Source organism: Hirundo rustica, chromosome 4 (genome assembly GCF_015227805.2).
Source record: "Hirundo rustica isolate bHirRus1 chromosome 4, bHirRus1.pri.v3, whole genome shotgun sequence".
Classification (NCBI taxonomy): domain Eukaryota; kingdom Metazoa; phylum Chordata; class Aves; order Passeriformes; family Hirundinidae; genus Hirundo; species Hirundo rustica.
In genome coordinates, this window is record NC_053453.1 from 44528198 (window position 1) to 44538929 (window position 10732).

General features: G+C 45.4%; 1 protein-coding gene across 1 annotated transcript; it reads right to left on the reverse strand.

The window, feature by feature from the left end:
- Positions 1–5606: 5606 nt before the first annotated feature.
- DUSP6 (dual specificity phosphatase 6) lies at positions 5607–10450 on the reverse strand. Its single transcript, XM_040063221.2, has 3 exons — positions 9550–10450; positions 8488–8925; positions 5607–7120 (listed from the first exon to the last, which is right to left on the reverse strand). The coding sequence occupies exons 1-3, from the start codon at positions 9950–9952 to the stop codon at positions 6813–6815; spliced, it is 1149 nt and encodes a 382-aa protein (XP_039919155.1). The 5' UTR covers positions 9953–10450; the 3' UTR covers positions 5607–6812.
- Between the last annotated feature and the right edge of the window lie 282 nt (positions 10451–10732).

Genomic DNA, 10732 nt, shown 5'->3' on the forward strand with positions numbered 1-10732 from the left:
AATATAAAAAAAAAATTTCTTCACACACAATATCCTGCAAAATTTCATTGAATCAAAAAAACCTAAGTGAAGGATTGTAATGGTGTGTGAAAGCCTAATTTGTTGTTCCTGACTGGTATTCAAGAAATCAGACACATTTAGTCTTTATTTAAAAAAAAAAAAAAAAAAAAAAAAAAAAAAAAAAAAAAATCCTGTATAGAATCCAAATGTTATTCAATTCATAAAGCTTAGAGTATCAGCTCAGTGCTGGGCTGAATTTCAGTCTAGGTGAGAGGTGCTGTGCTATGCTTCTTCACAAAGAGCCAGGCTGGCCTAGAATCCTCTCAAACAAATTTGTTTGGAAATACTGACACAGAAAATGCAATTTAGACCACTGATAACACAGAAAATCCTAATCAATCAAGCAATAGCTGAAGTCTCAGTGGTCATGACTCTTTTTTTTTTTTTTTTTAATGTTAGTAGGTCCCCAGGACACTAAATTTCTCTTTTTTAATAAATAAGAAAAAAGTTCTCTCTCACCACATTGAGACGTCTTGACTTTCTAGCTCTATAACTATTTCAGAATACTATAACATTACTGTATGCAGGAAAAAAAGGAACTAAAAGCCCCACTTTAGGCCCTGAATGGTCTCCAAACAGAGACAGATAGTGCCTTTAAGGGGTTCAAGAGTGTTTCAAACACGAGTCTGTGGCAAAGCCTAACTGGTAGTCTCTACTGTTACATTGACTCATATAATTTGGGTGTCCAATGCACCCACTGAACAACTAACATGCTTTCACAAATGCTGAACACTGGTGCTTCCAGTCTGGTTTTGATAGGATACCATTTCCCAGCAAAGGCAAAAACTGCCACCTTCACACTATAAAGAACTTTCACCTTGCCTAAACTCTCAGCCAATAACGTTTTTCAGATGGCTTCATTTGCAGATGGGAATTAATTCCCTACAGAGTTGAGGTCAGGGAAAAAAAAAAAAAAAAAAACACAAAAAACCCACCAAAAAAACCCAAACAAACAAACCAACCAACCAAAAAAAACAAACAAAAAAAAAAAAAAAAAAAAAAAAAACCAAAAAAAACCAGAAAAGACAGACTTCCGTATGTCCCAAAACATGGTTTACAGAATAACACAAAATTTCATTAAAATAAATGTCTGGAAGTCAAGCAAGGACTTCGCCCTTTTGGGAAAGTGGAAGATAACACTTAACAACACATTTGTGTTTGGCAAATTGAGCAAAGTTCTTCACAATGGTCCCTATATTATAGTAAATAGACCTCCCATGTAGCATCATTTTGTGTGCTGGTATCTACAGTGCTGGAACAGCCTAGGGATAGGAGAGCGCCAACATTTTTTGTGAACCTCCTGCATCGTGGGGATCGCAGCTGTGAAAGAGAGCAGGGCACACTTTCTGTTGCATCTCTCAAATATAGTCCTGAATGCAACTTCTGTCGTTATGAAATATTTCTTAAGCAGAGTCCATACTCCCCCCTTTTTCCACCTGATAATCATCTCCTTGTGTTTGTGGTAAGTGAACATCCTTCATCTTTTCCTTATGAGGAAAAGCTATGGCTGTGAGCCACTTCATAATTCCCTCAGTGTTTGCAGATCCCCATAATAACAAACAACAGAAAGTATCTAACACAGTTTTTTTCCTTTCCTTACAGAGACAAGCACTTTGCTCAAAAGAGGGCAGCTCCTATACCAGCCTTCTCTCTGTACTACCTGTTAAGTTGCAGCACAAACTATATCTCAATTTGGCAATGAAGGAAGGAGACGTATAATGCTGCACTCTCCATTTCTGGCAGTTGCAGGGGCAGGAAAGGGCAGAGTTTGTATAACCCAAGTCATCACACACCACGAGAAACATTAGTGGGTAGCCCTTATTTCCTTTTGGTTATGAGGTGTTTGGAACAACTCAGAGACCTTTCTTGAATGCAGTGTCCTGCTGAAGTCCCAGAGTGTCCCATATGTGCTGCTACACAATGGAGGGGGCTGGCCCTGTATTCGTGTTCATGGGGTAACTGAGCAATGCTGAGCATGCACACCCAAGGTCTAGGGGGGGCACCAAACTGGGCTTAGCAATTTATTCCACCAACTTCACTCAAGCAAAACTTTTGGTGATTTATAGCAGTGTGGAGAGAGGACTTAAGCTGTAGCTGTTTTTAAACATTCACAAACAATTGTTTTTTCCTGGAGCTCTGAATAAAGTGTCATCATGCTTCTCAACAGGGAAAAAAAATGGATAAGCTTTTCAGAGAAGCTGAAGAAATATTATCCAGACACAATTGTTAAACCTGGCTTCAGTTTTGATAGCAGAGCTGCCTTTGTTGGACACACTTTCCATCTTACCCCACTTTCCTCACCACTCCCCTCTCTTCAAATGGGGAATTAGTTCCCTCTGACACTGGATAGGCCTAAAGGAAATGCTGCTTCCTCATGCCTGCCTTCTCTTTTAGCAGCTGCTACAGAGAGAACCCAGGGAAGCCATGTGGAGCCACATCTACAGAGAGAGAGGACACAGAGATGAGAAATAATGTCATCCGCTAGGAAGTGGCAAGAGGACAGGAGTAGTGTTTTCTTACTTTTTCCTCTAAAATATACCTTTCCTATAGCTCACTATAACTGAGTCCATGAGACTTATTCTGTTTTTCACTGTAAAAACAAAGAGGAGCAGGCAGGCTTAAAGCTGACAGAAAGAGGAGTTGATTTAGAAAATATGAGGAAAACAGCAGGAGGATAACAGAGAAAAGGGAGAGGGTAAGACTACAAAGGAGAAGTTGGAACTATTGAGCTTAGAAAAAGGCCTGTGGAGAATTAGAAGGCATAGGAGGAAGAGCAGCATTAAAAAAAACCCAAGAAAGAATATGGGGAAAGATAAATTATGGCTACTACAGCAAAAACAGAGAGAGTTAAGACATTTTGAAGGGAGGCATAGAGCAGTTTGGAAGGGCATGAATGGGAAAGAGAAAATGCAAGAAGGGGAGCCAGCACAATGTTTACATGTTGCTATTGCACAGGAAAATGAAAAGCAAAGTGTGCACACAACACAAATGGGAACCTTGGCCTTACCAGAGCAAACAGGACAGGATGCCACAGGATACATTCATCCTTTGTAATAAAGGTAGATGGGTCAGGTGTGAGCTCTGATCACACCTAAGAGTAGTTTTCCTTCCTAGAATGTCCACAGGTTCTGAAGGATTTCCTTACCTCACATTACTACATTATAGCAAGAAGAATCAGGTTGTGATTTTGTTAGTTGCGAGGGGTGAACATTTCTCCTTTTTCCTCCTATATACACCAGGCCTGTCCCTACAGGCACAAAGGATTTTTTTTTTCCTTTCACAAATTACTTTACCAGCTGAGAAACTGTAATAGCTGCCAAACCTCTCACAAACTTGAGACCTCTGCCCCATCCCAGCAAGGACTGAAACAAGGCAGCGGACAGAGGAAGTGAATTATTTTGAAAGAAGTTCTGGGGAGAAGAGAGATGGAGTAACCAGGACACACACTGCAGAAGCAAGCAGAACCCAGCCTGAGAAATGCTGGCAAGTGCTGATGTAGGGTGAGCCAGTCCCTGCACCATGTTCAGCTAGTTATTTGGGAACCTCTGTGGGGACGGTGAACATTGCTAGTAAAAGAACTCACCACTTTTCCTCCAAATCCCCTGTAATTCAGAGCCAGCCTATGACTGTGAACACTTCCAGCAAAACAAGACATTAAACCAGGTTTTGAGTTGGCTCCACTTATAATTTGGGGTTGTCTGTGACCAAAGTTGTCACGCAGTCTGGTTCAAGCTCAGCCAAGGGTCTGAAACAGCCCTGGTTCAGGCCTTGCTTAAGGAAAAATCTGGAACAAGTTTTCAGCATGACTCTGCTCTGTGTGCATATTTGTATGTCTGCTTGTGAGCAAAGCTGCTCTTCTGTGCTTGCTTGACACAAAAAAATGATGAATTGCAGAAGTACCCATTTGGTGTTAGTCATTTGGTGCAGGAGGGAAGCAGGAAGCCCTTGTGAGCATTAACTTTTCAAAGCAGTTTGCAAAATAAGCCAAAGCTCTCCTCCCCTGGGCTACATAGCCACATACTGTTCTTCACATCCTCACCTTAAGAGGCACCCAGTCACAACTAACATTTGCAACTCCTTCAGCCGGAAATGCTTGCCCACTGCAAACAGCTGAGGCATTTGGTGTCAGCCCTTTCTCTGCGCAAGGGTATCAAAAGGGGGGTGGGAAGAGGAGCCTTACACTTGCCAAACAAGAGAGGACTGATTGCGCTCAACAGGTTCAGTTCATGCTGTGACCCTGCCCGGCTTCCTGCTATTCAGATGTGTTACTTCCCCTTTGTGGTAATGGCCTGTGGCAGCCGGCCAGAAAACACTATTAATTTCAGAAGTGGCCTGACAACAAACCCATAGCAAAACGAGAGGAAGTGGTGGGGAGGCCATCTGTTAACTTCAGCAGAACAGTACGGACACAGCTATGTAGGTTCTACAAGGAAAGCAGATTAATACTCCACAAAGAGGAAACTAGCTAAAATTATCCACAGACCATATTAAAAAATAAATAAAAAATAAAAAATAAAAAAAAAAGTGACTGGAGCTGCAGCTGGACAGGAAATTGCTAGAGCTGCTTGCAAATCTCCACTTTGAACAGAACAGCATAGGGAATGCCAAGAGCGGAAACCGTTCAAAACTGGATTAGCACAAGCCAAGTTTAACTGCAACCCACTTCTACTTTCACAGTTTATGCACTCAGTCTAGGCCACTACTGCATGAGACACTGACTCACTTTTTTCCCATGTTTTGTTTGCATTTCATTTCACACACTTGCAGTTTCTAAAATTACTTCAAATGTGCTTTGGCTGCCAGGAGTTCTGCAGTACCTCAGCCGACAGCCCCAGCCCCTCACTGCGATACTGAACACAGATTCTGGCACCACCCTGCCTCGGGCCAGTTATCGTCAGAAGGATGTTAATGAATATAAGTTGCAGCAGGAAGCTTTGCAATTGCTATAATCTCCCTTTTTCCTTCTGCAGAGACAGAACTACTCAAAGGGTCCAAAGAGGAAATGGGGTGACTAAGGGTATATAGAGAATTTTCCTCCTTGTCTTCATTAAGTTGCAACGTGGGTGAATGGCAGCAGAAAAATCATTTACAGGATGCAGACTGTTGATGAATCTCTGTGAAATGAGTTCCTGCCAGACAGCTAAGCAGACCATGAACCCATCTCCTGGCATCTGTAAGAGATTCATAAACAAAGCCTGAAAACAGCACCTCCTTACTCATAAAAATAAAAAATAATAATGAGAAAAAAAACATTATGGCCCAGAGTCAGGCACATATAGCAAAGAAATGCTGGAGTATTTTATAATTAACCTAAAGGCCTTGAAAAGCATTCCCTTCACCAAAGCAAGATGATGATCTAGCACATTCACTGTTTATTCATTTAGGCACCAGTGGACCAAAGGGGAGATCCATGTTTCATTGTCTTAGGGGATGTACAAAAGATATTGAGAGAAATTATTGCCTTTAAACACAACCAAATGGGTATGTGCAATTAACCACAACCACACAGAGGGGAAAGAAGGAATAAACCAACCAGCTTCTCCATAGCCAAAAATAGTTATTTATTAATAATTTAAGGTTTTACATTCTTATAATAAATTCCATCTTAAAACTTTTACACTGTGGATTAGACTCTCCCTTATTGGCAACCATGTGCAGGTTCACTGTGTGTACACACAGGTACAAATGCTCACACATACTTCCAGTTTTATACAAAAAAAGAAGCAAAATATTGCATTTGAGGTGAAGCTCCCTGAAGAATTTGTACAGAGGTAATGCACTGTTTAGCACATCTGAAAGTTTTAAAAAGGGATCAAAAATCCTTTGCATTCAAAGACAAACCTCTTCTCAGATGATCTATTTACAAAAGGTAAGGCAGAAAATTAATTTAATTTAAATATATATATATGTATACATATACATATATATATATATATATATATGATATGGAACCCACATCAAAAGCATGAGGAAAAAAAATCACCACAAGGTAAAGAAAGATATATGAAAGAAGAGACTCTACTTGCCCACAAAATATTATCTGCAAACTTCTCACCATTGCCATTTCTCCCTTATGGAAAGCTTGGTTCAATAAAATTCAGCATGCTGCAAACATATTCTTTGCAATTAAAACAAACAAACAGACAAAGCAGAATTTATAAAAAGAATAAAATCACAAGTGTCCCTTGGATTGATTTCTTGAGTACATGTGAATTAAGAAAAAAAAATGCAATAAATTTAAGGTCAAATATTACATTGAACAAGTAGAATACTACCAAGCTCCTAGCAAACAAGTACTCCAAATACACTAAGCTGAAATATCTCTCTTTGGCTCCTCTAAATTAAAACAAATGAAAAATAACCAGTCTTCACTGAAGACAAAGATGCATATCACAGATCTCAGAGCAGAGGGCAGGAGGACAGTTCCAGCCTCTAGAGAACACATGTCCAGCCTGTCCTGCCTCACCCTACCACACGAGAAGTCCTCAGACCCCAGCTACTACCCAAGCAGGGATGAACGTACTGCCCACCTGCTGCCTGGTCACCACGGTCCTGCCCAGAGAGCTCATCACATCCCCTCCCTTTGCATTAGCCGATTCCATACTCTGTAACCCTTCATTGCCTGCACTGGCTGCTGCTTTTTAATAGCAGAGGCCAGAAAAAGAGAAAGCTGCATTTCTTTATCACTGCCAAAGGGAAACCATTGAGGAGTGATCCCATGAAATGGACAGGAGAAGGGAGGTGGTGAGAGCTCACGTGGACTGCAAGGAATCCACCTGGAAGACATTCTGGTTGGAAGGGGTGGTGAAGTACAGCTGCTGGTTCGGCACTCGATTGTCACAGGGGCTGTTCAGTCCCAGAGTCCTCTCAAAGTCCAGCAGCTGACCCATGAAGTTGAAGTTGGGTGAAATGTTCGACTTCTTCATCTTGACAATATCATAAGCATCATTCATGGACAAGTTCAGCTTCTGCATGAGGTAAGCCACCGTCACTGTGACCGAACGGCTGATCCCTGCTAAGCAGTGCACCAGGACGCCACAGTTCTTCCCCCGTGCTTCATCTGTACAAAGAGGCAGAGAAGGACACGTAAAAGACAAAGGGTTGGTAACTGATCTCTCAACACGAACGAGATTAGTATCAAGTAGGAAGAAAGTAGAATTCTGGTCCCAGTGGCCAGCAGTGCAACTCAAGAGTTAACTTTAGCGGCTTAAAACCAGGACACGAGAAGAATCCACCCCCTCTACTACCCAAGTCCAAGAGCTGAGAAAACTAAGAATGAGACAAAGGGTGCAGGACATGCCACATGACACTGTTTTTAAAGTCAGTTTTAAAAGACAGGATTTTGCTTAGAGATTTGCCTTTAAATTCTTACAGTCCCCTTGCCCCAGCATAGAAATTCTGCAATATGTCACTGAAAGGCTTTATACAGACCAGCGGACTGCAAAGGTCTATTAAATTATTCTCCAACTGTTGTGCAGCTAACAATGGAGGTATTCAGGCATTTTAACAGAATGAGGGAAGTCACAGGGGACAGCCCATTAGGAGGAACAGGATGTCAACATTGGTTGAAAATGGGTTCCTTTGTAATAGGAAATGCATTACAATGCCTGGAGATTAGTTTCTTTGTGGCTTCTAGCCCACATTTCTTCCTGCTAGGCTCAGATTACCTACATTCTCCACTATTACCGGTATCATTCAACCGGATTACAGCACAGCTTCCCAACAGAGAATGCAATGCTCACCCCACCGCATCCCGATGGGGAAATTTGAGTCCTCCCCAAAACGAAGTTGCGGATTTTAACCAGAACTCCTTGGGCCCAAGGGTAAAGATTTCCAGAGCTGATGGGTAATGTCTGAGGGCTGGCTGATCAAGGCACCGAGCCCACGAGATATATCATTATTACCACGAGTTTTAAACTCTGGCTATATGTTTGCCAGGGACACCGCTTATTCATAACTTGCATTTAAAAGCTAAAGTTAGATCCCAGATAGTTTGTTTTTATTATACTGTTCTTCAGTAATCTCCAGAGAAAAAAAAAAAATCAAATAAAATATGGACCCCAGGCACATTTGCCCCCCACCCACCCGCCAAGAAATGGTTTAAGAAGATCCCCCAACGTGTGCGGGGCTCAGTCCACAGCTCCAATACAAATGATTCAAGGAGGAATTCCACATCCAGACAAACCAGGTATGTCTGTGCAACCCTGCAAAGGTCGCTTACAATTCACCAGGGCTTCTCAATAGGCAACCCGCCCCCCTCCCAACAGTCCCTCAACTTAAGCCGTATTTAAAAATCAGAAAAGGGGGCATGCTCCAGAGACAGCCATAAATGTTGCTACTGCTTCTCACCTGAAATTCACTAATCCTGCAAAAGATATCGAATTCTGCCTCTTGACATGTAGCTGTTAGCAAGTAACCTGGTCTTACCTATAAAGGAAATGGCCTCAGGAAAGAACTGAGACAGATTTTGGCTCCAGTGGTCAGAGATTGGGATCTGTTTGTACTTGAATTCACCGGCGTTTTCAAAGAGATTAGGCAGGTTAGGAGTAACATTCAAGATGTATTTAATGCCAAACTCTTCTAAAACGTCCAAATTCGTTGAGTCCTTGGCACAGCCTAAGTAGAGGTAGGGTAAAATCTCCACCGGAAAGGAAGGCTGGTTGTTGGAGAGAGGGCTGCCATCGGAGTCGGTGGCACTACTGGGGTCTCTGTCAATGTCAGATTCAATGTCAGATGATGAGTCGGAGCTGATTCGGAGGCCTCCCAAGCCCAGGACTGGCAAAGGAGGAGAGTTGCTGCTACACGAAGTGTCTAGGTTAGTTTCACAGTGCAAGGCAAATTCGGCCTGGAACTTGCTAAAACCACCTGGAGAGAAAATCAAGGAGGAGAAAATGCAACCTGTTATAAGATATGCCGACTTACTTCCCTGGTACAGCCCTGTCTGCACAGGAGCGTCTGTTTTGCACCCTCTCGAGCTCCGGAAAAAAGAAGAAAAAAAAAAAAAAATGTCACACTCTCTAGGCAGACAGACTAATTTAAAGGAAGGGTTAAGAAAATTGTCCGCTGCGGTGGAGAGCTCAGCACATTCAAGATTAAAGCTCTGTACCGCTTTGCCCTGCGGGGATTGCTGGAGAGGAGTCTCGGCGGCAATTCCTTCTCTGCCAGGCTCATGCCGGAATCCCCGTTAGCCCTGTCCTCCCCACGCTGCCATAGTGATTTCAGACATCGAGGTTTCTTGAAACAATGCGAGGAGAAGGGGGGGGGGGGGGGGGGGGGGGGGGGGGGGCTGGGGTTGAAGTATGGAGCAAGGGGAAAAGCCCCCTACCCAGCTACCCAGGTCTGTGCTCTCCTGGCGCATCAATCCACTGCCCGGGGAACGCTGCAGACTGCATCCCCCTCTCCCTCTTACCCGGGCAGAGATCCACGGGGCTCGGCTCCCCGTTCCCCACAGCCCCGGGCCCCAGGCCAGTCCTGGGCGGCCCTCCTCACCTTCCAGATAAAATGCCTTGCAGCCTTCATCTTTGAGGCGCTTGAGGAGCAGCCCCAGCACGGACTCGCCGCCCGTGTTCTCGTTCCAATCGCGGCTGTGCTCGTCGTACAGCACTACAGTGTCGGTGCCACACCGGCGGGCGAAGCGCTCCCGGTCTTCCTCGCTGCTGGCGACGAGGGAGCGCAGGGGCAGGTTGCCCTTCTGCAGCCGCCGCAGCATGATGCCGGGGATGGCCACATTGATGGCCGACTCGATGTGGGACGACTCGTACAACTCCTGCGGCCGACAGTCCATCAGCAGTAGCCGGTCGTTGCCCATCTCCAGCTGCTCGTTCAGCCACGCCACGGATTTACTAATCGCCATTTCCGACGCGAAAGGGACGGGTCTGAACGTATCTAGCATGAGGAAGTACGGGAGGAGCGGAGGGTGCTCTGGAAGCGCCCCTCTCTCTCAAAGAAGCATGCGGCTGGCTCGGTTGGCGGGCTGCATCCTTCTAACTCCGCACAACTTATCTCCCTCCGCCCCAGGAAAATGAATCACGCAGCCCCCCCCGCGCCGCTTCCCCCGCGCCGGGCGGCGGTGGAGTCACGGGGAGGGAGAAGCAGCCACGGCCCCGGTGTGTGTGAGTGTGAGCGCGCGTGTGTGTGCCTGCCTGCGCGCAGCCAGCCTGCCCGGTATTCTCTTTTTTCTGTCAATGAATCCCTGAATGAACCTGTCTAATCGCCGCTGCAGCCCGAGACCTTGGGCTTTTCCTCCGCCACGAGGGAATGAAATCCAATTAACGTGCCGCCGAGCGGGGCTCTCCGGCTCAGCATGGAAGCGCTGCGGCGGTGGCGGCGCCCCTTCCCTTGCGTTCACCTCCTTTGCTGTGCTGCCCCTCGGCCGCGGCCCCGCGCAGCCTGACGCCCGGCGGCTCCTCAATGGGTACAAATGCGGCCAGGCTCAATGGATACATTCTCCGGCGCAGCCAATGGGGACGCGCGGAAGGGGCTGTTGCCGCGGCGACGGGCCGGCTGGAACAGGTTGTGTTGATGAATCGTTAATGAGTTTGTCATTCACAAAAAAAAACGGAAAGGAATTTCCGCTCCGGATAAACCGAGTGCAAACAAGCGGCAGCCGCGGCGCGGCGGGCGGGGGCGGCGGGGGCAGGTGAGGGGGCGCGGGCCGGCCCGGCGTTCCCCC